General features: G+C 33.3%; 3 protein-coding genes across 10 annotated transcripts; 2 read left to right on the top strand and 1 right to left on the bottom strand.

The window, feature by feature from the left end:
* The first annotated feature begins 156 nt into the window (after positions 1-156).
* On the top strand, positions 157-10,973 carry LOC126870053 (zinc finger protein 665-like). 3 transcript variants are annotated; one of them, XM_050627457.1, is made up of 9 exons: positions 157-857; positions 1,047-1,134; positions 1,340-1,450; positions 1,688-2,318; positions 2,507-2,599; positions 2,840-2,926; positions 3,936-4,094; positions 4,201-4,504; positions 4,585-10,973. In XM_050627457.1, coding segments are annotated over exons 1-9 (1,785 nt in total). In that variant the 5' UTR covers positions 157-855; the 3' UTR covers positions 4,895-10,973. The 3 variants fall into 3 exon arrangements, with proteins under 3 accessions (XP_050483414.1, XP_050483416.1, XP_050483417.1); XM_050627459.1 differs by lacking the exon at positions 2,840-2,926 and having other exon boundaries at positions 160-857; XM_050627460.1 differs by lacking the exon at positions 157-857 and having other exon boundaries at positions 1,050-1,188.
* Positions 10,974-11,385: 412 nt separating this feature from the next.
* On the top strand, positions 11,386-27,915 carry LOC126870025 (uncharacterized protein KIAA2026-like). Of its 6 annotated transcripts, XM_050627347.1 has the most exons (12): positions 15,001-15,148; positions 20,982-21,106; positions 21,170-21,309; positions 21,480-21,609; positions 21,780-21,917; positions 22,064-22,240; positions 22,324-22,741; positions 22,811-23,604; positions 23,675-23,823; positions 24,137-24,468; positions 24,563-24,829; positions 25,009-27,915. In XM_050627347.1, exons 1-12 carry the CDS (start codon positions 15,136-15,138, stop codon positions 26,385-26,387), a joined length of 4,062 nt encoding a protein of 1,353 aa, XP_050483304.1. In that variant the 5' UTR covers positions 15,001-15,135; the 3' UTR covers positions 26,388-27,915. The 6 variants fall into 6 exon arrangements, with proteins under 6 accessions (XP_050483302.1, XP_050483304.1, XP_050483301.1 ...); XM_050627345.1 differs by lacking the exon at positions 15,001-15,148 and adding an exon at positions 11,386-11,582 and having other exon boundaries at positions 22,324-23,604; XM_050627344.1 differs by having other exon boundaries at positions 22,324-23,604; positions 24,140-24,468.
* Positions 12,305-20,975, bottom strand: LOC126870047 (pickpocket protein 28-like). The gene is made up of 12 exons (XM_050627436.1): positions 17,418-20,975; positions 16,972-17,084; positions 16,787-16,903; positions 16,251-16,454; positions 15,907-16,024; positions 15,427-15,575; positions 15,030-15,231; positions 14,339-14,609; positions 14,010-14,130; positions 13,824-13,949; positions 13,594-13,685; positions 12,305-12,693 (listed from the first exon to the last, which is right to left on the bottom strand). The coding sequence occupies exons 1-12, from the start codon at positions 17,691-17,693 to the stop codon at positions 12,506-12,508; spliced, it is 1,977 nt and encodes a 658-aa protein (XP_050483393.1). The 5' UTR covers positions 17,694-20,975; the 3' UTR covers positions 12,305-12,505.
* Positions 27,916-27,935: the final 20 nt, after the last annotated feature.

The following is a 27,935-nucleotide window of genomic DNA, read 5'->3' as shown; positions in this document are numbered from 1 at the left end:
AAGTGTAATGTTAATAGGAAGAGATAAATGATGATTTCTAAGACTGTCACGTAGAGAACGTAGAGACCAATAAGAAGCGAGGACAGTAGGTCATGGACCAATGAAATCGCTTGGTGTAACGGCTATTAGCGTCTGTGGAGCGTCACCGGGAGCTGACCTTGGCGGCGCTTGGCTGCGGCTGCATTCACGGAAGGCGCCCGAAAACGCTTCGGAAAAAGGCATCGGGGGCAGCGCGCGTTCGTGTCGCCCATTGTTATCCTCGTCGCGTGTAATGGCTACCGTAGAGTTTGTTGACGGTGCTCGGTCTGCTTGTTCGCGCATCGGCCTATCTTGAGCCACGGTACGCGGCGACGTGGCCCAACCTTACGGAAACAAAATCAAAGAGAGCTTTAACGCTGAGGTACCGCCAATTTTATGCAACCGAGAAACCCGCGCTCCGTAACCAGTCGCCGCAACCGCCACCGCGCTTGGACGACATGATCTGCGCGGGTCAACGCTGCTCATTGACAAGCGTGTAACTCAAAACTGATTTCGCGGCATCCACAACAGGCGAAATCTGACCGGCGTTGTGCCCAGTGTTAATTTTAACGGGATCTAACGTATTAAAAAGGTGTATCAAAGCACTAAATCGATCGCCATTGATTTTTCCGTCGCGACCACGGCCCTACCGACACGAGGAATTTGTTTCTCGGATGTTGTATAGGACGAAACATATAAATTAGTTATTAAGGTATCACGATCACCAGGAATAGTAGTGACCAGCTGCGCGGCATTCCGCGCCGCAGTCATGGCAACTAGAAGATCATCCGTTTGGCACCCAGACATGTAACCCGCGGCGCCCGTGTAGACTATCACATGTGAGTATCGTATGTCGCGGTTATACTTTGAGCCCTTGTTTCTTACCTCTATTCTATCATTCTTTTCTTTTTATATTTATCTATAAAAGTTATCCCTAGCTACTTTGGTGTGGTTCCGTTACATATCTAGATGTATCACATACAACTCCGGTTTTGTTTCCATTTAATGAATGCCTACTGATTGTGCAGGGTCAAAGGCAACACATCAATGGCCCTAGAATCAAATGGCAGCAACGTGGTGTGGTTGAACACAACCCGTCCTGATCAAATACAACAGGTATGCAGCTTGTATACCAGCACGACGTAAAAAAGGAACGAGTTTTCTCCATTGGTATTTATTAGCTTCTCATTGATGCTTAATACGCATAACGTATACCAATGTGTATAGCACGTTGATTTAAACAAAGCCATATAGAATGTCACTGTTTTTTGTGGATGTAGTACAAGACTCATAATATCTAACAATAATTACCGCTTAACAGAGCCAACCAATCGAACAGCCAGTGAAGTGTTCCATGTTTACTCAAACTGAGCAAACCAATAGTTTTACTCAGACGGAGCAGAGTAATTCGAGCTACGGCGATCAAAGACAGGTTACTACTTTTGAAACTATAAACAGAGATAGGTTTTTACATCTGATTTAAGAAGGAACAGTGTATAAGTAGATCATATCCTTAAATATGTATAATATCTTTCATTAAATAAGTTTCTATATTTTACTTCCTTTTTACATAGATGTTATATAAATTTTTAATCAATAATGTATTTACCTGTCTCTGTATTTATTATATTAAATATAAGAAATTGTTATTTACAATATTAATTTACAGCAACAAGCAGCTATGTTTGACCCACAACAAATACAGCAGCAGCAAGCTGCTCAAGGTCAACAATCGCAACAGCAACAATCTCAGCAGATGTATGTTACAACAGATAAGAAAGAGGATAAATCCCAGCAGCAATCTGCAACTGCAGACTTCCCTTTCTATTACAATGTCAACATGCTCCAAAAGGTTCAAACAAATGCAGTGAGCACAATCGGTGCAATTACAACCGATGACAAGGGTTGTTATCGTTTTGATGTTCAACCTGTCGGTTATAACACATTATTGAATCAGATGAGTATTGCGGCTGCTACCAATGCAACCTTCAAATGTGATATTTGTGGTTTGGTCTTTGGGCATATGAGTTTGCTGAATCATCATAAACGGATTCATAATACAACACCTAGTAATCTTCAGCAACAACCACAGCAAGTTGTTGTACAAACACCTACAACAGTTACTGTTGCAACTACACCAGAAAGACCATATACCTGTGATGTGTGTGGAGCTTGTTTTGCATTACCAGGAGAATTAAAAAGCCATAAGACAAATATGCACCAAAAACCAAAGGTGCAGATTTGTGAAGATTGTGGCAGTGAAGACCCTTGTGAACATCATCCTACTAAAATTAAAAAGAGTATGTTCATCATTCATTATTTACTGTAAAAATATTTTCCATTGTAGCATATAACAACATATAAAGTGTTAATATGAATGTTATTTGGCTTTAACTTTTACAGAAACTTCAAATAATTACTTTGATTTATAGTATATTTTAATATTCTGTATCTAATAAATACTTCAAATGTATTTTTGTTTTTATAGCTATCAAACCTGGTCATCATCCTGTAAAACGAAGGGGTGTCACCAGTGTTACTAAGTGTCATAAATGTAATGGCACAGGAATAATTTTTATTGGTAAGTAAAAATTACCATTGCCATGCTTCATGCAGAATAGAAGAAAAATGTTTGCTATGAAAAATTAGATTCTCTATTGTTTTAAAGTAATATATTATATTATATTAATATATATAATATTAACACGTATAAAAGTTAATAAGATAAAAGAAACATTTTTCTTACTAAACCATAATCATCTTTCCTGTACTACTATCATTTCATTACTATCATGATCGTACATCGGGTGGTGTATGGTAGGTAAACACGACGAAAAACTAGATTCTGGAATCAGTTCCCTCGCAAAGTGTGGCGGCTGCAAGGCAACAGGCCGCATCATCATAGGAAGTAAGTCGGAGAAATTAAAGCCAAAGAATAAGGGATTTATATTTCATAGTATATTTTAGAACCGTCTATTAATAATTGGATAATATCATTTAAATTTGTCTACCAATTATAAAAGTTTTAAAAGTCATTATACCTTCTTATACCTTACTTGAAAAAAAAATAAATAAATACCGTTATATCACCGTTTCGAAAAAATAATATTTAGAATCATTTCGTCGTTATTTGTTTTGCTTCTTTCTCGAATTTATGGCAAAAAAATAAGTGTTTAATGCTGCAAAAATTTAATACCATAAGCTTCTTTCATTGTTTATAGTACCTACCATATTTTATTTGCATGGATTTGTTGTAGATAGACAAAAGTCTTCAGCACTGCTGGTTTTTCCCAATATTAAAAATTTTGAATTTTGGTTGCATCAATTCTGTTTTCTTTTTGGTAGCATTGTCGATATTTACATTTAAGAATCATTGCACGGAATAAAATCTCCCCTAAGGGACAGTTTTATGAATTTGATTCACTAAACTTTAGCATTGTTAATATGGAAAAGTTATTTTAGATTTCAGTTCATATAGTTCATTCTTTCTTTATTTCAAGACATAGGCAATAAGGAACTTATTTTGATACTCTGAATATAACTAATCATTCTATACATATATATAATGATCCAAAAATCATCAGATTTAAAACATCTGATCATACCTCATTTCTTATTTTCTGCACTAACTTCCATAACCCGCATGTTCAAATTTCTACATAATATTGTTACATTTTGTCCAAAGCATTAGTTTTGCATCATAAAATGATTTATTGGTGCTATAATGTAGAATTTCTCTTTTCTATATTGAAATCCCCTTTTGGATATATCAACAAAGAGTATATTTTTCAAAGAACCATACACAATCCAGTGTCTCTAATTCTTCAAAGCATTTACTCAATCATCTCGAAGCATATCTTTTTGTAGAACTGGCCCTTCGAGGAAAACTAAGAAATCGGATGTTCTTTTATTTACAGGCGGTAAACAGAACAGTCAAAATCAGGCAGAGAAGCCGTTTCATTGCAACGTATGTGATGGAACATTCTCCAGATATTCGTCACTTTGGTCCCATAAGAGACTTCATTCTGGAGACAAACCTTTCAAGTGCGAAGTTTGTGGCTTAGCTTTCGCAAAAGGTGAATAAAATAGAATCATGCAAATTATGGTAACTTGTTCTAAAAGATCATAATGTACACTGTCAACTTATTTTTACATTCACGCTATTTATTTTTACATTTATAGCTGCTTATCTAAAAAATCATGGACGAGTGCATACTGGTGAAAAACCGTTTAAATGTAGTGTTTGTGGTATGCAGTTTTCGCAAAGTCCTCATTTAAAGAATCATGAGAGAATTCATTCTGGTGAACGTCCTTATCAGTGTGAAGTGTGTGAAAAAACATTCGCCAGACATTCGACCCTTTGGAATCACAGAAGAATTCATACTGGTGAAAAACCTTATAGATGTAATATATGCGGTTCGGCCTTTAATCAAGCTACACATCTGAAAAATCACGCGAAGGTTCACACTGGTGAAAAGCCTCATAGGTAATATATAGCATGTACTTTTAATACTTCGTTATTTCATTTTCAATTTAAACATCTAATCAATATCATTCTTCCTACAGATGTGATATATGTGAGATCGGATTTTCCGATCGCTTCGCATTAAAGCGTCATCGTGCAATTCATGAAAAGTACGGTCAAACTGCCCGAAGTCAGAATGCGAATAATCCAAGTAACGCACAGCAAGCGAACGCGAGTAATCAGCAGCAACAGCAGCAGCAGCAGCAACAGCAGCCTCAACAAGCACAGCAAGGTCAACAGGTTGTCGTAGTGAATGCCACGACTCCTGTTACCGTAAGTCAAGGTCAAGGGCAAGCGGTAATGCTCGAAGAAGTCTACAAGTGTCAGGTGACCTTCCCAGAGCCTAAATGATTCAGCTAGAGAATACCTTTCAGGAGCTGGTAAAGGGGTTAATCTTTTAACCTTTTTAAACAAACAAATAAAAAGTAATTAACATTGAAAATGCAACGTACATGTGAACGTATGCAAAAAAAATGTAAAAGGAGATATGGATAACATTGATGAGGAGACAGGTTTCCAGAGTGACTGGCAGCACATTTTATGTGCACATTCTGTGGGAGGATTATTTGGTGACAGTCGGGTATATCTTAAATAAATACGCATGGAAAGGGGATACGATTTAAAAAAAAAGAGAGACTCAGCGATAGTTTACGCGAGTGAGTAATTTTCATAGGATGTGACTCGGAAGAGTACGGCTCGTAAAAAATCGAAACACTCTCCCGACCACCGGTAGTAACAAAGACAAATTTTTTGTGAATGAATCCGGAGCGATATTAAAAGGAAGAATGAAGTAAAGAAGAAATATTAATAAATCTACTTTATATTTTCTCACTTGAGATAGACGCATTATTTAGAAACATTAATATCGGATCAAATAACATCATTAGAATCGTTTCTAACGATATTGTAGTTACTTCCATTGGTTTGTGAATGCCAAATTGCAAATTAATTTTTGTTTCTTTTTTTTTCTTGTGTATTCGTGGGTCATACCCGTCGCTCTGAACAAAGTTTAATACAGAAAGGTTATAGTGAACGTAATTATATATATACAGGTTCTGTGACTCATTGAATGATAAAAAACACATGTGATAGCTTCGAGTGTATCTTGGCTAAGCAGGAAGTGACAGTAATCTGATCACTCTAATACTATGCATGCTATGCATTTTATTAACGTCGTAGCTAAATGTTTCAGAAACGGATCTAAAAAATACAAATGTCAATAAGTTTATAGCGAAACGACAGATTTATTTTAAATGCCTGAACCTCGGCCCTTGTTTATTATTGTTTAAGTGAAAAAATGAAATTGATGAATATTGATTTATACATATTATATGGTAATCTTGTTTGTTTTTACAAATTGAAATCAAGAATTAACTTAAGCAAAAAAAAAGAATAAAATGAAGAAAAAATAGGAATGTTAAAATTAAAATATGACAAAGAAAACATGTAAATCGTCATCGAAAAGGGAAGCTATTGTCATTTTTGCATACGTCTTTATGTTATGAAACTGAAGTCGTGGTACGGAACGATATCGCGATTTGAGCGAGCCCTCTTCCGTCCAGTCATTCGGGATCACAAGAAAAAACTAATTATTGCGTTATTGCAATGACAACGACCACGATTTAACAAAATAAAAAAGAGGAATATGGCGATGACAAAGGTAACGTGTCACGCGAAGAGGATTTCTATCTCACACGGAGCTGCAATAAATAATAGTGAATATCGACGGGCAGACTAATCTGTTTTATAATTTTAAGACCGTGGACTATAATGGATATCAGTTACTAAAATAGTTGCTAGTTTGTAACAGCAAAATAGTTGGCTAGATTATCTATACAATATATACATAATTAATTTTTATATCCCCATTTGTTAAGGACGATGGCCAAACACCATCGCTGCGAACTCTTAAAATAGCGGTGAATCTGAAATCGGTTCGATTGTAATTTTTAAAAAAAAGACATCAACGGTTTCATACTTACCAACTGGTCTGTAACTTTTGATAATGGCAATGATCAGGATGCCACATACGCCATTTTGAGGCAAAGAAACACACTGTTCCTCGGACATCTACATCAACTGTATATTTTTTCCGCCATATAAAATTTTCTTTTTTGATATCTCTTAATTGTTTCGAATAACTTTTGTATTATTCCCCTATTTCGTCTTTGTCGAGAATAATTAATGAAATTAAATATTTCTTTTCTCTTTTTTCTTAACTTCACTAAACAAATTGTCGCTAATAGGAACCATTAACAATGAAACTTAATTTTTCAATAGCTATATCAACTTGATATTCAAACTGTTTTTGTACGAAAACGAAACGAATAAAGTAAATAATTATTGTAATAAATGAATCCTAAAACGTATACGGCGAACATACGACTATATGGCTCGGTGATGTCCCAAGAATCGTTTTTTTTTATACAGTATATAAACTGATTATTTAAGTATTAACGGAGAAACACTATCGAAACGAAATAGGTGATCACAAAGTGATCTACCCTCTGCAATCAAATCGTTGATCGGTAATGGAGAATTTTTTCAAAGAAAATCTGGGATTGGGGATTACTTTGTTTTTATCGCTATAACTTGTAAAATAAAGATAATACTATTATGTTTAATTTACTTTTAATGTGGTCATAATACCTGCTACAGTATTTTCGATTAGATTAGAAAAACTTTTCTCTTCGGTGTTCCCTGAATTTTCCGTTCATCTGATGCTTTTTGATTATATTATATATTTTTTCTTTCTTTTTTTAGTCACACAGTCCTTTACAAGTTTCAACGCTTTCCACAAAACTACGTTTTCGTTTCTATTTTCCTAAGACTGAGTGGTACACAGTTTAGTTGTCTTAACGGTATGCTTCGCCTTAGCATGCCAGTGCAATGATTTCTTCTTAAATTATTGTTTAAATTAATTGTGTAAAACTATGTAATTGTAGTTCTTCGAATAGTAATCGTCGATATTCTTGAATTTTCTATTGTTCCTTTAATTGAAACTCAGCCACTTTAGTCGAGGATAGTAAAAACTTGTAAATGATCACCCAAGTTAGAGTGTTTGAAATAAACGACATTTCCTCTGTTACTTCTTTGTATGACAGTGATCTACAGTTCCCGAGGAAAAACAGAGTTTGTAAATATATGTATTAATAATTATACGATGTCTCCAGGTCGAAGAGGAGGGCTCTAATCGTAGCGTTTTATAAAACGACTCACTTTCGTTCGATTAAGCGAGTGAAAGCATGAAAAAATTAGAAGAAAGACAAACACGATTCTTAATCTGTCGAATCCCAAGGCGAGAGCTTGAAATTGTAATGTCTTAGATGCGATTTGATGGGAAAAACTGCTCGAAATAATTACGGAATCAAATGTTAGAAGGATTCTGGTAAAGTATTCAATTTTCTAAAATTTCCAATTGGAAAGATTCAATGTTTTTAAAATTTGTAATTTCCTTTTTTTTTTCGGTTATTTCTACGTTTCGATTGATTTTTTCAGAATCTGATTCACATGAGCGACTCCCATAATTGTTTTGAGCAGTTCCGAATTGCTGCTTATAAATTAGCAAGATTTTTGTATCGAAAGATTATCGGGCCCTTTTGTTCGAACGAACTAACGCACTTTTATAATATTGTACCTACGTTAAATAGGAGACCTATCACCGAGAAAGGTTTATAAGGATTGTAAGTAACTAGGTGAATAAGTAATTTTAGGGTTCGCGTCGTAGAAATTATCGAAGGAGATACGGGACTGTTCATAAAGCAACCCCATAAATCGTGATATTCAATAAATTGCTAATCAGTGCCATTTATGAATAAATATTTCTGTTTTCCTTTTCTGTTTCTTTTTTCAAATTGGCCATTTTAAGCACTGACGTACCCCTTCTTCGCTCCCTTGCAAAATCTGGTAATTTTTTTTATCAGGCTCCTTAGATAATATTCTGCGTACGAAATGAAAATTCGGAGCTTCCATTTTAATCAAAACGCCTGGAAGCGTCTTCCTGAGCCTCGCGAGAATATATTCTGACCTATGTTCGGTTGTACATAAGCTCACGAATTCAAATCGCAAATGAACTTAAAGGGAAGAAAGAAATGAAATTACTTTGTTCTATATTGCGTTCGAAACGTATCGATCAATTTACGTAATCATGGAATCCTTCCTTGATCGTTTGAGGAATTAAGGGTCGAGGTTTCAGGACCATCATGTAACCCGGCAATTTCTTTGTAATCGCATTGAGAAGGACTATTGAAGCGCCAGAAAATGTACGATTTTTTTCGACGATAAGAATCATCGAAGACGATCAGTGTCCTTAAAACGTTCGACCCTTTTGCGACCGCGTTGATTTTGAAGTACTGACGGCTTAATGAATTTGCGCATGCCATTCACTCAATGATTAATTCTTATCTGGATTTTAAAGAACGAAAACAAAGAAAGGCTCTTAACGTAACAGTATTTTATAATATAAACGGTAACACACTGATGTCAATGTCCAGATAAGGATTAAGCAGGCATATCGAGGTGATTATACGTAAAAACAAAACTTTGTATAAGTATATATTGTATAAGTCTTGTAACGTGTACAGTTTTTTCGTCCGTGTTCGAAGGAAAGACGAAGGGTTTTTGTACAAAACTATCCTCGTTAAAACACTACAGACACACGCAAAGGAAAAACGGGCTTTTGCGATTCTCTTCCTTTTTTCCGGTTCGCGTTCTTTTTATTTTTCTCCCTCCTTTTGATAACAATATTCGTCGTCTAGCCAAAAAAGAAAGAACAAGCGAAAAGGAAGGTAGAAACTAGAAAAATAAACGGAAGTGGAGAAAACATTACGAGTACACGGTATACGGTACTGACTATACCGCAATTAACGTAGGAACATATTCGTAAATATTTAAAATGGAGAAAAATCGTGGAAGAGAGAAGGATGGAAATCATGAATGAAGCCTAGGTATAGCGTGCAATTTTATGAAATTTCTTAATTTAAAAAAAAAATAAATAAGGAAGAAAAAGAAGAGGAAGGATAAACGGAATGAAAAACAAGGAAATATGCAGTCCTATCGCGATATAGATTAATTTTTACATGACACCATGTTGTATGGGCAATAATGCTGATCATACGAATTTTTGATAATAAAACACGTTCCTATTAAATTATCTGTTCATTGTCGTATTGTTAAGTCTTGTGAAGCGGGGCGTTTGGAAGAAAAGAAAAAGAAGAAAGAAAAAAGGAGACAATGTTCTGAGGATAATAGACTATGGGGTAGAAGAAGATGCAAGGGAAGAGTTGAAAATGGCCTCTTTGTAAGATAATAAGGAGACATCCTACTTTGAAGAGAAAAAAAACATAATAATAAATAATAATACAAGAAGCAAGAAAATAAAATGGGAGGATAGGAGAAAAAATAAAATAAAGAAGTCTTGTAATTTTCTATCATGACGACAAGAAAATTAGAGAAAAAAAAGGAACATTGTTAAACGCGAATCTAACGACGTGAGACTGTATATTTAACGTAATAATTTATTTTCAGGGTATCTATCGAGATATTTTTTCATTTGCCATTGTAAAAAAATTTTTGAAAATCTACGCACTTTCTAATAAGCTAAACTATAGTAGGAATGTAAAATTATATATAAAAATTGTAAGATGATGATAATGATAGTGATATGATTATCGTAATGATGATTAAGAGAGATGAATTATTATTTTCGTCTTTTTCACGGGGGACCTCGATCATTTTTAGCTGGTATTTTCATCGTCGAGTTCGTAAGAATACTGGGAACACTTTGTTCCATGAATATTGTAAATGACGAACGAATAATCTCGGTATTTTTATTATCTGCCACATGATAATGCCGGAAACAGAGGATTGTAGTTAAAGAAGAACAAAAAATTTTACTTTTATCATGTAACACGTTATAGATGAAGCGAATTGTATTCCGCGATGCGCTCTTTTAAAATTAAGTTTCAATCTTTCGTTTTCCTTTGGCTTCGACTTCCGCGCGAGCTTTTCTTTTCAAGTCTGTCTAATATTGTGAGAAAAATGAATTTAAATATTTTTTAATTCGAACAATATTGAAAGAAAAAAAAGAGAATCATTTACAAAACGAAGCTAAACAATAAACGATAAAAATAGTATGCGGTGGGTGAAGCCACTCCGAAGAAACTTATAAAATGCGTGTGTACAAAATAACCAGGTGCGCACGCTCGAACACCGTTTTGTATGAAAAAGAACAGTCGTAAAGGAAAAAAAGATTGTCACTTTAGATTAGTCTGCTGTCAATATAACTAGAATTATAATTTTGAATGTAATATGTATCATACTGATTATTGCCTAGATAAGAAAACCGTACCGATTAAAAAGTTAGCGCACGATTATATCAGACTTTAGGTATAATAATAAATGATGTCCACGGGACATTTTCATTTTTGAAGACACGTCAATTTTATTCAGTAGATATGCGTGTGCAAGACCAGTACGCCCGAGCTACGATACTTTAAACAGTTGATTGTTTTCATTCAATCAAGATAACTTTTATATATTTTTGATACCGAAAACCTTATTTTTATTCGCCAACTTTTACAAAATATTCACATATTTTTCAAATTACAATTTCATATATATATATTTTTAATATCGAATTTCGATAGATTTTATAATAAATGTCTATGTTCACTAATAATTAACTTCAGTAAAATCGATGATTCAATAAAAATAAATGAAAAATTTGAAAGATAGAGAAATTCAAGTTTGAAAATTCGCGCGTATCGCGGTGCACTTGCGCAGAGACAGTTCGTGATTCTAGAACGACGTGACTCTAGTCCTCGACATCGCACGACGAGTGAATTTAGTTACACCCGTACTGTAGTCCAATAAACATGGCGTCGTAGAGAATATCGAATTGTGTTTAGTGACTGAATGTCTGAGATTGTGTAGTGTGGCGATTTTTCAGTTACTACAGTATTTCGTCATCACGTTGACACGTTCCTGAGGATGTTACCCGACTACGGTTAAGATTTCATTGAGAATTCCACACCAAAAGGTAAGTCATTTAACAAGGTGCATGCCTTTCGAAGTAACATGTTTTGTTAAAGCGATAGTAGCTTATTTAGAAAAATAATAATTTTATGTTATTATAAATAAATAAAAATCTGATAATTTTAGTTTATTATGTGTTCTTGTTGTTATGTTGCAATGACAAATTGTAATTGTTTCTAACACAGTATGGTAGTTGCCGTATGCGGCATATACATAGTTTAATATCGTGAATATGCAAAGATATATATGAAATTATTCTTTAATTAAATAATAGTAAAGTAAAGATTTAATATATACAATTCAATTAAATACTATATACAAAATACAATTACCTGTTTTAAACATAGTAAGAGTAATGATTATTTACTTTATTTCAATAACATAAAACTAGAAATTATAATTACCAAAACCGATACCACTTTGACATATAATTTTAAAATTAATGTATAACATATGTACTTACAGATAACTGCATATATCTACTTAGAACCAATCCAAATTATAAATTTGTATTAAAGAAACATAAGAGATTTTATATTCTATCTAGTCCATTCTGCAAACTATTTAATGTAATTTATTAAAAATCAAAGAATTAAAAAATGTATTTTAAACATATTGGTACTACTGTTTGGATGGAACACTTATTGTCAGTATATCTGCGGTTAGTTATTAATCCATCCTAAGTATGGAACAATAGAAAAGTTGAATAATGAATAACAAAAGGAATTGAGTATACTAGTTGAGAAGCACATTATATTCTCAAATATATTTCTTCACAGTACATTCAAAAACTCATAAATTACATAATATTGCACATTTTTGTGGATCAAACATCTATTTACATGCAATTTATATACTAACGATTAACGACAATAAAACTTTTGTCAAAAATGAGTAAGTTTCTTGAAAAAAGTGAGAATAGATAGATCATTGTACAAAGGGATAAACGAGGTTAGTATTAGAGTCGAATGGTTGCACGTGAAGAGTATTATCGCGAGAAACATGCCTCTTTTTGTATATGCGGCACCAGAACCGCAATGTCGCGAAGTACATGATTTCCACCAAAGAGAGGAAACTAAAGCCCATGAAGAGACCCAACAAGCCACCAGTATTAGCTGTATACAAACAATTATGTAATTGAGATCCTTGAACTTTACAAAACTTTTTATAATTGTAAATCATATGCTTTTGTTCAAATTTTAACAATTCCAGTGTTTCGCTAATCTTACGGTACCTTATGACTTCATTAGGGTTCTAAACAACTGAAGAGCGTCTTATATATGTGTACCAATGTTGTTCAAACGCAATTTTTAAATGTTTAATGGAGTTGTAAATTAAAAATTTATTTCAATTGTAATTAATATTTACGATAATTGTAGTTGATAAAATTTAGAAGTATTAGATCTTTATATTATTTCATTTTTATTATCTTTCGTGTTTGATTTTTTAACTGATTCATATTACTCAGTTAAAACCTTCGATTGATAACGCTTTATTACATTATATTTTAGTGTCACCATGTGTTTAAACCCTAATGAAAGTAGAATACTATATATTATGTAAAAAATTATTCTCATAAAGCCATCCCAAGCCCTGTCACATATTGTTGTAAAAGACAGAATGGAACAAACAAGAAGAGAACAGTCAAAAGCCAAAAATTTGTGACCAAAGGTATCAGTAAATTTATGCTCCTTTGTTGTTTTTATGGGAAAATATACTATACGTTTGTAATGTAAAAAGATGTGTTGACGATTTGATTTATCTTCTTTGATAAGTATGTTTATATACTGTTAAATTACTACTATCATAAAAAATGAATCAAATCGATATTAGAACTGAACCCAAAGGATCTACATGAATCAAGAAAGCATTAGGTAGAAACATACGGCAATAGATAGCACTGGAAAGCCATTTATCGTCTAGACCCAAAGTCAACCGTTTTGGTCGCCATTTTAATTAAAAAATTTCGTTAATATGAATCATATATTACGTAACAAAGATTAAGATCTACTTACATAGAAATTCTGTGAAACCAAACAACTCGTTCTTCATATACTTAGTGAATTGGGAATCGACGAAGAACAGGTGGACCACCGCCATGTTGGTACTAATAAAGAAAAATCGTTCCAATTATTTTATGACTAATCATTAGTATAAAAAATTATTACTGTTTACTATATTAATGTGTATCATAAATAAATATTAAATAATAATGTTCTTAAGTTAAAGGAACAAATAAAATTACGAGAAGTATTCTTTGCTTTTCTTCACGTAACTGTCAGGAACAATGAAAGAGGACACCAGTTTGCTCTGTGAGATTTCCACGTTGTAACCGATCTCGAAGCATCCGGGGTAGCAGTTGCAACTGGGCCTGTAAAAGATATGATTTTAACTCTTGTTTTGTCGAAATCTTCTGGTGAGAGAAGCTTACGTTTCAGAGACGTTTAAGGCTATCCCAATGTCATCGTCGTAAAGTTTAACTTCCATTGCTCTGCGAGCTTTCATCGCACATGTATCGTCTTTCTTCTCACAGATTAACGTGTTAGAGGATTCTGGAAACAAATGGTGAATCTAATTTAGAATTAACTTTTATGTTTTAGCTTTTGATATTGAAGAGAGGACATATGTACTCATACATCATAAAGGTATTCATGTTACTTCACAATAAGATAAACGTAATTATTCAATTCAATTTTACCAAAAGACCATACTTGAAAGATCATTTAAAAATTACTAAAAGGAATTCATCTCAAAAATTACTGGGCATGTAATACTGGACGCAATGACAGATTTTCTGCGTGAAATTCGCCTCGCATTCGAGGATGCAGTTCTTCTGCGTGTAGGTTCTGTAGTAACGTAGCTTTCTCTCCGAGGTGAAGAAGCACTTCCTCTTCTTTAGGGGAACAGAGATTATCGACTTGCTGGCGGACAATATCCGGGGCGCTATGATCACTCTAGTCTCCTCGCCCGGAGTCACGGTGAACGCAAATTCGGCGATCTTTGGTGTCTCCACCGGGTTATGCAGCAGCATCTGTGAAAACATATTCTTATTCTATCGCTAAATATCGTATATCCTTTCATTTGCAATGTTATGTATATTTCAATCCTGCTCACATTTTAACAAACAGAAAATATTTCTAACGTTGTAAAAAGATGTTTCAACGGTACGTATAATAAGAATTTTTTCACATTTGGTTGAAACTCGGGCTATTTTTCAATTTAGGTCGGAAGTAATCGAAAGAATGCAACAGAATAAAATTGATACCTAGTGCTTAAAAAATGGTTCATAATTCTTTGCTTCTCTTATGTTCTTTACGATATTTTTATTAAATTCAATGTTACATTAATTATGGTATGATTTTAGATTGTAATAGTTGTTAGATAAACGATTAATGTATAGTAGTAGTTTGTAATACTATCCAGATCAATTTCATGATCTGAGATAAAGTACCTTGAAACCAACACTGGCAGTGGACGAACAGTAATATTCATCGACGTCTACATCAAGAACCAGAGTCAGACCATAGTATTGTCCAGCGCCGTATGGTCTCCATGGAATGGAATCTGGAGGTACGTTTTCATCGTATCCGGTTTCAGGATTCCAATCGATGCTGTTAAATGGGAACGTCATGTTGATGTCGGACCAATCTCGTCTGCAAGCAAAATTCAATTTATCGAATATGGAAGACTATTTCTAACACCATCAAATTAATATTAAATTAATACGATAGAAGAATTTTCAGGAATGTAGAAATTATTGAAGATCACGAAAGACTTGGTCAAACATTGGATGTTTGAAAATCTAAAAATGAAACTATCAAAAAATGTTATTTTTGGAATTTACTTACGGATTATAAAACAGGTACTTTCTGTCGACAGAATTGAAATTGCAACACATCCCTTCATCTGTCATGGTGGGATTAAATATCTTCTCGCAATCCGTAACATTCCCGTGCCATTTGCACAAATGCAGCATGTCTGTGCAAGATTGCGACACCTATTGAAGAATAATTAATGATGTACAGACTTAATTATAAATATTTAAATGAATATTTCAGTGCTTTTACTATAGTCGACATTTACAGATTATTTTCAGTACTTCGAATTATAATCATTCCTGTGTTCCTGTAGAACTTTTTATTCGCTTATTTAATTGCGCGAGAAATAAGGTAATAATATATGTATAATTCGTAAAATGAGATTGAAAGTACTCTTTATCTTGGGACATCATAAGACAAGTAGACTACAGAGATATATGAATAAGATCTAACATTGTTATCATGACAATCTCATAAACCGTATGTGAAATTCCATTGTGTGTTACATACGTTGATCATAAAACGCAGGACGTTATCCCAAGTTATCGTGCTCTCGTTGAAACTGCGAGGCGACATACTTTCAAGACGACACATATCCTCCAATAACAGCTTCTTTCGTATATCGTTCCTGTTGTTGAATGGTTCGTTGTAATAAATGTTTAATTTAGCTTTCGATGATATTTTAACAAAATATAAGGTGAAGATTGAATTGCTTAACTCTTAATTAAGATATAAACAGTATTAAATAAAATATATTATTTAGCTATTTTAATAAAAATATGCAATTCCTTTAATATTTTGTTATTAAAAGAAATTTTTTGGTAGATCTTTTTATCAGTTGCTTGAGAACTCACCCAGCGTTTATACGAACTGCCTCGCTTTTTTTTACGTTGTTCATGTTACAAATGGTAACTGAGGGGAACGGAAACTGGTCCAGGGACACCGATTCTGGACTGAGAGCAATGATAATGGGTGTCGAAACCCACTTTCGATATAGGAACCAAATATAATAAGCGGCTGTTAGAACCGCTAGTGTAAAGGAAATTACCCAGAAGATTCTGTGAAGGAGGTATTAGATTTTTAGTTTGTTATAGTGTAATAGGTGCTTGTACCTTCTTAATATTCGAAGATAAGTATTTATAAAAAATAATACAAAATTATATCAAACATTATGTTCAAAAGTCAATACAGATAAATGCTCAAATGAACAAATTTTCATTTAAGACAAAAATTAAGATGTCGTAGAATTGTATTAACGTTAAAAGTCAAGTCAAGTCAAAGTCAAAAGAAAATGTAAAATTTTCTCGAATAACATTTATTATTCTGAGCCTAAAAATTTGTTCGTGTATTAAATGAAATCATAATATTAATTCAAACTGCACAGAATTACCTCTCGACAATTGACAAATTCGAATCTCCGATATAACGTAAGCCATGAAGAGTACTATTTGTACAATATTGCTTCATAATGTTCGTAATCCTTATGCATCGTTGATTTTCACTTTTACTAAATTCACAAACATATTTGAATATTTATTTCCATCTCTGGTATATTATTACCTTATCTATTATTACCTTATACTCTTGTCGTCGTCATTGTCATAATGCATCAGAGGACTTTCTCTCTTGGCGTGCGCGTTCTTGCTGTGCCTAGACCTTAACGTCGTATCCTTCGATCGATACATAATCTTGTGAAAAGATTAATTCGCATGAAAGAAAAATTTGTAAAAATTTTCATCCCAAATAGAAGACAATATACTACTACATGTAGAACCTTTTCCGATAAGGGATCAAATTTTTCAATGTTGATGCTTGTAGTGTTTTCTACAAGCAACTATTACAACAACGAGAAACCTAAGATTTGAACAAACTTCTAACTAATTTCATCTTTTGTTCGCAAATAACAGGAGTTGACGTTTAAATGCATGGAACGAATCTCTTAGCAAGAAGTTCGATTATACATGTGACTACATAGTAATTAAAGTTTCGTTCCAAATGCATGGAGCTTTTAATTCTATTACCTTGAACGAGGCTGGTCGAACTTTGAAAATGTCTGCAGTGGCGTATCCTTCTAATCTAAGAGGATGTTTGTACGGGTCCTGTAGATGTACAGTGTTGATGGAATAAGGTATATTAGGATCGTGATTCTTCAAATATTTCAGCGTGGCCCTGTCAGTGGTCCTGTAAACGGTTTCGATCGGTTCTGCCTTATTCTCGTCCTCTGGTTTCGAATAATCCCGATAGTACAGCTTTACCGGCATTGCATTGATATCTTGAATTGCCCGATTGCTATCCATACTGCATCATTATCACAAAAAATTCACATTCTCAACGATTTTATAATCGACTTTTGTCTATAGTTATCATTTCCTCGAGCTTTAGTCTGATTTCTTCCATTAATACTATTTTTGACATCTTCTACGATGATTTGAAATTGTTTTAAAAAAAAGGTACAGCAGGGTATTACTGTATTTCAATATCATAGCAAGCAGATCCTAACGTATTTGCAATAAAGAGTGCAAGATCATTTTTAACAAAACATCTTTTTATCAAAAATTCTTATATAAAAGTGGTGTTTTTAATTTAAACAGGAATAATGTATCGTTTATAAAATAATTCTTTACAAGAGGAGTTATAACAGCCGAGTATAATTTTTCTTTACGAAAAGATGTCAACTGTTGAAACTTCAGACGTCGTAAAGAATGCCAACCGATAAAAACGCAGAATTTTTTATGAAAAGATGTAGTACTTCGTACGTTTAAAACAAGTTTCTTTCGAAATGAAATTCCGTACAAAATAACCATTGTTTCTATATTACTACTGTATTAATTTACAAAAAGTCATCCTGTATAGGCAGTCGTATCGATCCCTTAAAAAAGACAAACCACAGTGACTTACCCTGTTCTTTATTTCATAGAAACTCCATAATCCTTCACATTTCACTCTCTGAACAGCATCCTCTAAAGAAATATCGATAAAGTACAAAAATCTCTCTCTCTCTCTCTCTCTCTCTATATATATATATATATATATTATTTATCACAGGAAAAATTAATTGAGAATTGAATTATTTATGTGAACGACAAAAATGAAATTTCCACTTTCCTAGATTTGCAAAAAATGATTATAATATCTACAGAATGATGTAATAGGCGCCTATAATCGCCAAAAGTGGGATACTAAAAGCGTAATCTCTAACTAGAGATATGCTAAAAGAATAATTTCGCTATGGAGAGCTTTACGTCTTGTCGAGTGATGTTTTTTCGCGCAATTAGACCGACTGAAAAGTGTGTTAGCTTGGCGAAGGATGGTATACAGTGTATTTTCACCGGTCCTTCCAACTATCGATGGAAGGATGTCTGTCAACCGACTGGGGATGGGCACCGACATGGACATCCTTTTAACTCGCTTGGACAGGATCCTCACGTGCCAATGGTTGTCTGTTGTCTTTAGTGTATGCCAACGCGATGACACAGATAATTTTAAATGACTGTTTTATCGTACTGCGAAGGAGATCTATTTCGTATAGTTCGGTTGAAAAATGATGGAAAATTTGATTCGCGGAAGTGCCGCTTCTATGCGTTTCCTTTTTCAATATTACGCGTACTTTTTCCTTTTCTTTTCCTTCTTTTATATATATTAAATGTATATTATTATTATCGTTGTTGTTGTTGTTGTTATTGTTGTTGATATTGATATTGATATTGTATGCAAATAGTTCTTACAATATTTGTTTGAATTTGCGCAATATGAATGAAACCGTAAACTGAATAAATTGATAAACTCATTAGCTACTATGATTTCCATTTGGAGTTTACAAAATGTAAAAACACAAGCGTAGTATTTTAAAACATTCTAGCGAAGAATCTTTTACTTGAGAAACATACTTTAGTTAGAAATTAATGGATTAATTTAGAATTCTTGAATGTAGGGGAACGTTAGAATGTCTTTGATTAATTTAAGGAACCATAGTTTTAAGCCTCTACAATCAAAATTGTGTTCACCAATGAAGGAAAGCTTGTACATGATTAATCGTCTTTCTTTCTTCTGAAACTTTCATTTGCAGTTTACTTTACTTCTCGTTTAAAGTAACGAACCAATATAAAATTGTTAACTGTAACATTTAACATAAAACATATAATACCAGAATAATTATTTGTTAAAGTAACAGTAGAATTTATTTAATCCAACTCCATTTATTTTTGTCAAACATAAAAAGCTAGACTCTATCCCATACTGAATGCCATATTCTAGACGTTTCTCGAGACGAGACTTACACAATGATGGAAACGAGACACAAGGCCATTCGAAGAACGTACTTACATGTTATACGAATACTGAGCAGCGAAGATGATCTTGATGGGGCGCGATTTTTCAATGAGATAGGAAAGGGAAGTCGTGTCGGTGTTCCTTTCACCAACTGTTGAGTCCAAAGTATAATTGTAGAAAGAACATCGTCTGATCAATATTAAACAACTATACACATGATCACATATTTGTATAACTTATGGTTTTCAGATATAATAGTGAAAGAAGCGATAAAAAGAAATTATTGTATGTACGTACTGCGAAATGTATTTTATTCTTTATTAATAATTACCGCGCATCTTGTAGAGATCTATTAAGAATTGCATACCAACTGTTAGTAATAATAATTTCTATTTAAATTCCATGAATGTCTACTAAAAATCACAAATATTCTGTAATATATCTTGCTGTAAAATAGGATTAAAATAGAATAGCCTGCGACTGAATTATTTAATGAAATTTTAATAATTTTAATATCAAGTGGTTTTTCGTTCATTTACATGGGTGCAATGTAAACGAATAATATATCCATATTCAGAGACAATTTTTTCATTTTGTCTTGCATACATATAATTACGATAATCGTATCTTATAGTAATCACTCAGCTGCATACTTGAAAGGTGTATACAACAATTATCTACACGGTGGAAGGTTCTGTTGTTGATTGCGAAGAGCAAATGTTTGCAGAACTAGCGTAGTACGCGATTAAGCAACATTTATTCGCGTTATCGTGCAAATATTACCTTCGACATTCAAACGCGAAAACGAGCAGCATGAAATTTTTATGAAACGTATGAAACAGACCTAATCTAAAGGATATGTAACTGTAACGTTGAGGGGGGTGAGCTTGCACTTGTGTGTGAAATTATTTACATTGACACTCGTTGGTCGATAGTAGGTCATCGTTGTTTGCATTGTGTTAAAAAACGTTGCAAGAGATGACAGTGATTGCGAAACGGCGGCAGTTTTTTAAATTACGTACGATTCTATCTAATTAATGGTACATTTGCAATAATATCACATTAAACACACTAGCAGGCTTGAATAAGTAATATTATATAATTCTCAAGTAAAAGTAAGAAATAGGTCACTTTGCAATTAGCGCAAGAATCTTAATTATTTTTTGCCGTATGATTGGAAGGTTTACGGATTTTTCTTTTCTTAATGATTGGAATATTTGAAAATAATTTTAATTATAGAGGGAAATAGATTTGTTAAGTTAGTTAATTGTATTTCGAAAAAGTTAGATTCGAGCATGTTTTTTTCTTCATTTAAGTTACAGAAATGACGAAGAAAAATAGGAAACGGAAATTGGAGGAGGAGGAGCAATCGATGATCGATTGGGAACGGGAGAACATTCTTACAGAAGAAATAAGAAATGAGATGGAATTCATGTGGGAGGTACATATTTCTGTTACTTATTCCATTCATAAATCCTCTTTTGTAACGTTTAATTGTTTACAGATTCCACAAATATTCCATTTTCTTCATCTGACAAAAGAAGCTCTGAACATACCTCATTTGTCCATGTATGAGATGGAACGAATGCTTTTGATACCAAGAGCTTCCAGACAATTGGCAAATATCATGACGTCGTTGTTAAGGTAAAGTAGAATTTAGAATCGCAAAAGAAGAATTCAAACATTTTAGATTTCCTTCCAATATTGTTCTATATAAAAATGAATTAAATAAAGCAAATGAAATATTAAATATTCCAAATATTTTTGTAATCTTATCAACTCTTTCCTGAAATTAATAATACTTTTGGTTTTAGTTCCCCCATATTCAAAGCAAAGTTGAGAAAAATACCACCGATGCCGTACGAATTCTGGACAAATATTCTTGCATACAAGATGAAGAGCTGGTTCAAAATTTACGAAGCTAAACATCAGAATGCGGTAAAGGTGAGAGTTTGTCGTCTTTGTGCTTGATAATGATAATGTTGCTTCAATGTTGTCACTTATTACAAAGAATTGTATCGCGTGTACAACTATCATTGTCTGCTTAAATAAATTAATTTTATACATGGACATTTTGTATTACAGTGATTATAAATGTGATGAAAGATTTTTAGGTTCTAGAAACTATTGGTGTGGAACCTGAGTTCTGGAATGTTTTCCCCGATGCTCCTCTGTTAAATGGCAAAGATTTTGAAGAGTTGACCTTCAGACAGAAAGTTTGGCTTCTGAAAACAGTCTGTGATACAGTCATGGTATGAAAAAATACAACAAAAAGAAAAAAATTAAAAAGAAGCGTCCCATGCATGATAAAAATCAAACTTTAAGGATTAGAAGTTTAGAAATTCATTTAATTTAATTAATAAATTCTTTAGTTGTTGCTACAAAATATAATTTTTAGCACACTAGAAAAACTGTGCAAGAGGAAATAGCCAAGCAACCATGGGAAAACCAATTTGAAACCGTTCTAGGCACCGATCGTTATGGGGCAAGATACATATACTTTCCTCAGTTTCTTAAAAGTGATCTGAGAGTTTACAGACATTGTCTTGATAACAACATTTTATCAACAGTAAAGGTATCCAATCACTAACAATTTTTAGTTCACTTTCTTTCTTCATTGTATCATTTATGTTCTTACTAATATTATTTCTATTTCAGCCGATTAAGCCGAAAATAAAGACGCAGTTAGAGAACAAAGCATTGGTTTCAAAGGATTTAATGAAAAGGAAAACGAAATATAGAAAAAGAAAATCGCGATGGAGTAATGGATTACCACCGAAAACAAAGAGAAAGCCAAGTAAAAGTGATGATAAACATCTGAACGATTGCAAGTGCAGTAGCGACAGTGCAATAGGCTCACTGACAAACGAGGATACGAATTTTAGTAGTACAAGCATCTGTAGTAATAACAATAATAGCAGTAGTAATAATAATAATATTAACTTAAATACTATCAACGTCGAAAGGTCAGAAAGTTTGTCGAAATGTTCAGAAGTAAGCACTATGTCCGATAAAACATGTAAAAGTACAAAGTCGAGTGGTTACGATACAAATAATTCTGTTCGAGATATTCCTGGTAAGAAGTCATCTCAAAAAATGTTCAAAGGATTTTCTGACAGTAGTAATAACATTAAGTGTAATATAGATATAATCAATGGGATTTTGAGCGGTTTAAAATGCGAAACTGTCGAGGAAAAGGCCACAGAAAATAACGACATATCTTTGACACAAGTTTCGCAAGATAAATTGAAGATAAATCCAACGAAGCAATCATATTTAGATGCAATGGATGTACATATAAACAAAGGTGATTCTGTCGATAGAACTATTGATAATTTGTCTAGTACCTCAAAAACAGATGATGAAAAACTGAATGAAATTATCAGTGCAGAAAATTTGAAATTGAACGATAAAAATCCGGACAACATGCATGGTGTTAGAGAAACACATCAAACATCTATCACGTCGAAATCCGACGATGAAAAATTAAATGAAACGAGGACTCACGTTCGAAAGCAACAAAATGATACTAGCTTATCTGAGGACAAAGTGGAAAATAGGATTCTCAGACGAAATGGAAGGCTCGCTAAAGAACAGAAATCGAATAATGAGCAGTCAAACCAAATAATTAAAAATGAAATAACATCTTCTGATGATAAAGATCTTTCTTTGAGCGAATTGAGAAGTATGTTACAAAAAGAAGCGATGGAGGATGATTTTTCTTTTGACGAGAATAGTGAGATTAAATACAATCTTAGGAAATTAAATCACCTGAAAACGAAAGAATGGAAACAGGAAACGGAGGATTTTAATACGATGCTTTTGGAGCTTAGTGTTTCAAAATTTCAACTTGTGGCTGACAGTGTTAATTCACTAAGAGACCTTATTTCTACCTTTTCACCAAAAAATGGTAGTCTAAGTACTGATACTGACGGTGAAGTACGTAATGTCTTTATTTTATCTAAAATTATTTTCTTTTAGCCTTTTTTTAATTTATATATTTCCTCAGACCGAACTTATATCTCCATGTGAAGTAAAATTGGTAAAAAGGATGACAGAGTTGCTATCTTCTTTAGAGGAAATGGAACCGGCTTTGCGAGAGTCGATGAAAAGAGCTAGAGGGAAGCTCCAAAAGGAATGGACTAATTTTAAGGAAGGGTATATATATTTCATTTATATTAAAGCATACAATATCATCCACAATATCAGATCTCATCGAATTTCATCTGGGAGTAACAATAATAATTTTGAAAGACATGTATATCTGAAAAACAAAACATGTATATCTGATAATTTGTTTGCACAATTTTTTGCATTTAATACTCCCAGATCAAAAGTTCATCCTGCCTGAAACCTCTTAAACTTGCTACAATCTATATATGATCTGTAAAGTGGAACTCATCCACCTTCTTTCAGTAACGTTGCTTTCATTATTGAGTATGTATGACAGACAAGTTGCTGTATGTTGTAGCAGTGCGGAGGATCAGGACTCATCTGGGGAGGGTCTTGGCTCTAATTGGTGGATTCTTGGATCGCAGGGCTGTCAATTGTCAACTTCCGGAGACGCAACGTTACAAACGTTACCGCAGCCTACCATATCCCCAACTGGCTCCCAAAACGTCTCCAACAAGATCGAAGAGGTATCCGTTAGTCACGCAGAACACAATAAAAAAGAATGCACAGAATCTCAAGATGAAAGTTTACAAAACGAAACGCAAAGAGAACAATCTGAAAGAGACGAAGGCAACAGTCACAAGAACGCAGGAATTGAAGAAGAGACAAAAGAAGATTCAAGCGAAGAAGGTATAAATAAGAGGCAGTGAAATGACAATAAAATGTTTTAATTTTAACAAAATCATTAATATTAATAAAAAATTTCATTTTATTATGAAACTAGAACAACAAACGCGAAGAGTGTTACGAGCTCGGGGCATTTCCTCATATACAGAACAACTTTATTCAGACGATGAGATCGAAGAGAACGAGCTGGAAGAATGGACCGACGTTGAGGCCGTGTACGCGGCTCCCAGCACACAGACAGGTCCATCCACTTCATACCTTACTCCGAAAGTCAGATACTCTGACGATCGGACAAACGAGGAGGAGGACTCAGACCAAGATTGGATTTTACCAAGCTCTCGCAAAAGGAAAAATAAACGTCCATGTTAGTATAACAACGTGAAATTATTATAATCAACACTTCAGTAACTTTACCAATTTTTTAAAAGTATTATAGAGCATTATTATATATTATATATTAGCATAAGGAATAATCAATGCAAATTATATATTACATATTACATATTATCATAAAGAATAATCAATGCAAATTATAATTTATAGCTGCCAATAGAAGATTAAAGTCTTTCCAACACAAGTTACAAAGCATCAAAATTAATGCTCTTCAAGACGCGGCAGAATCAAAAGTAACCTCTTCCACCAAACTCAACAGTAAAAGGGAACTTCCTAGAATCAGAGAAATCCAAATATGCAAACCAAAGAAACTGACCAACTCAGAATCCCCTAACAACAACAATACAGCAGACAAACAAGAGGCTGTAGTTGAAAGTAAATCTAGAGAAACAGTGCCTTCTACAGAAATAAGTTGCAAAGTAGAAAATATTGCAAGCGTGCATTCGGAGTTGGACATCAAAGACGAAGGCCCGATCTATGATTCTACACCGAATCAGTTCGATAGCTGTTACACGGTTAATTCTAATTATGTGATGCTCAAAACTGAACCGAATCCGATGAATTATTATGTGATGCAATCAAATTCTGCAACTGTCGTTCCACAAAGTGCAATCGTGCAATCTGGCCCAATGGTCTCAAGTATTATACCACCGATTCAACAAGGTTATTACGTACAAGGGGGGCAAAATTACATTATCCAAAATTCACAAACCAATTTCGTACCTTCTCAGCCATTGCAACCTCAAGGACCACAAATGATAGCTCCACAACAATTTGTCAACCATCCTGGTTATGTACCTTACATGGTAGCGACTACTCAACCCCCAACTGGATATATAACTACCGGTCAACAAATTCTTTCGCAAGAAATGCCCCAAAATCCTCCGTTTTCAGTTCAACCTAATCCTACTTCAGTAACTAAACCTTTGCAAAACAGGTATTCAGTGCCAAGACAGAGCTATCCATATCCTAATGGAGCTGTTATAAGAAGTAGTATGTCCATAAGAGGAAATACACCGCGACTCAATAATTCCAGGGTCATGAAAAACGTTCAACAGCAACGCACCCCTGTTAGGATGCAGAAACCGAAGAAATCAACCACATCTTTGGAAAACACCGGTCAGAAGACTACTTCTTTGATCGTTCTCAGCGACAGCGATGATGAAATTGAGATGATAATTACCGAGAAGACCGGTCCTGAGACTGAAGCAGAAAAAGCAAAGAATACATCTAGGAGAAACATTGTGCAGACTAAGCAAAAGTCAACACTCACGTCAAACGTCACGGAGGTACCAACGAAAGGTGTGATTCCTCCACAGATAATACAACGCATGAATCAAGGAGGGATCTCTATAACACCAGTCAAACCCACACCACCTGTTCAAAATACCAATACACAGTTGGTAGTAGTTGTAAACGAAACTGGAAGCCATTATGCCTTAGCATTGCCGAACGGAAGCAAGCTGATTCTGACTCCTGAACAGGTCGCACAGATTCGAGCTTCGAACGGTGGGAAGCTGATCTTGTAAGACATTATTTTAATTCTAACTTCAAAATCTTTCATAGAATGAATAGAATATATTCGTGACCTCTGGTTCACGTATATATCTTCGAAATTGATGTTCCTACAACAAAGATCTGTATGATAATATCTGGAGCATTCTGGAGCATTTTGTACCAATTTGTACGCGAATATCAAAAATTTCTATACACTATTTTAAGATAATGAAACCATCTGTATTTGAAGTGTTACTTTGACTATTATTGGATGAGTTTATTCCTGAATCATTTCACTTTATGCTTATGAAGATCTTAAGGAAGACATAAGGGATTTTATGCATTTATCTATTCAAATAAAAAAGAAGGAAAATCTTAACACATTAGACATGCATATATGAATACATTAAACATATTCTAAATATTGTATCTTTTCGAATATTTCTCTTCCCACATTGTAACGTTAGAATGATACTCGAGACCTGTGATGTCTACAACAATTTTCATATATTTTTATTACGCTATGTTAAAACAATATTTGTATTATACAAATAGATCGGAAATGTTAATAAAACATCAATTTTTTTCGGGCTTAAATCAAGCTTAAAACACTTAAGCAAGACATTACAAGATAGCGCCATTATACTTTGTATAATTAATAATATACGTGTTTAGAATGTTTCGTTTATAAATTATATTTATGAATTGGTAATTTTTGCCATGATTCGGATTTAAACCAAACATTGAAATGATGCACTTACGGACTGTGGTAAAACGTTATTGTTCACAGGATGAATTGCGAAGATGAGTATTTTATATACTGTTCAACTTCGAATGATATCATAAATACGTATTATTACTGAATAACATGCATTTTTTAGGTCACTAATATAACATGTAAATAATATTCTACATAAATAAAATAATTATTAAAACATCATTCGCACGTAACCTGAATTATAAAAAAAGCTATATTATAATATAATTAAAATATATGATTATAAATATAAGCTTTATAATTATAATTATAAATATAATTATAAAGCTTATTGAAAGTTAGTAAATTCGAATATATAAAACTTACGAAGTTAAAGATTTAGTACTGTACAAATCATTACAAATATATACAACTCATTTGCAGTGAATAAATAATTGGATTAATTACATTATCTAAACTAAGAAAGGAATAAATGCAAATAAGTTGTATGAGATATATTTAATTTTCATTTCTAATTATGTCTCAAAACATATTTATTAATAACTAATTTACCCATAGTTCTTGATGTGAAATATAATTACAGGGCATTGTAATGCTCTTCTGTATTATTTATTACCCAATGCATAGATCGTTGATATTACTTCATGTATAAATCAGAAATTCATTGCACCAGAACAGTATAATTTTTTTGTTCTCACTTAGAACGATGAATTTTATGAAGTACATGAAATACTGCTTTTGACAAACATAAAAAAGTTATATTATTTTTAAATTAAATATATTAACAAATTAGTTTATTTGAACAACGTTAAATCGTTAAAAATATAGTTATATATATAATATTAATTGTAATTATTAATTA

This window comes from Bombus huntii, chromosome 10 (assembly GCF_024542735.1).
Source record: "Bombus huntii isolate Logan2020A chromosome 10, iyBomHunt1.1, whole genome shotgun sequence".
NCBI lineage: Eukaryota > Metazoa > Arthropoda > Insecta > Hymenoptera > Apidae > Bombus > Bombus huntii.
The sequence above is the reverse complement of the archived record's forward strand: the minus strand, read 5'-3'. Positions and strand labels throughout refer to the sequence as shown.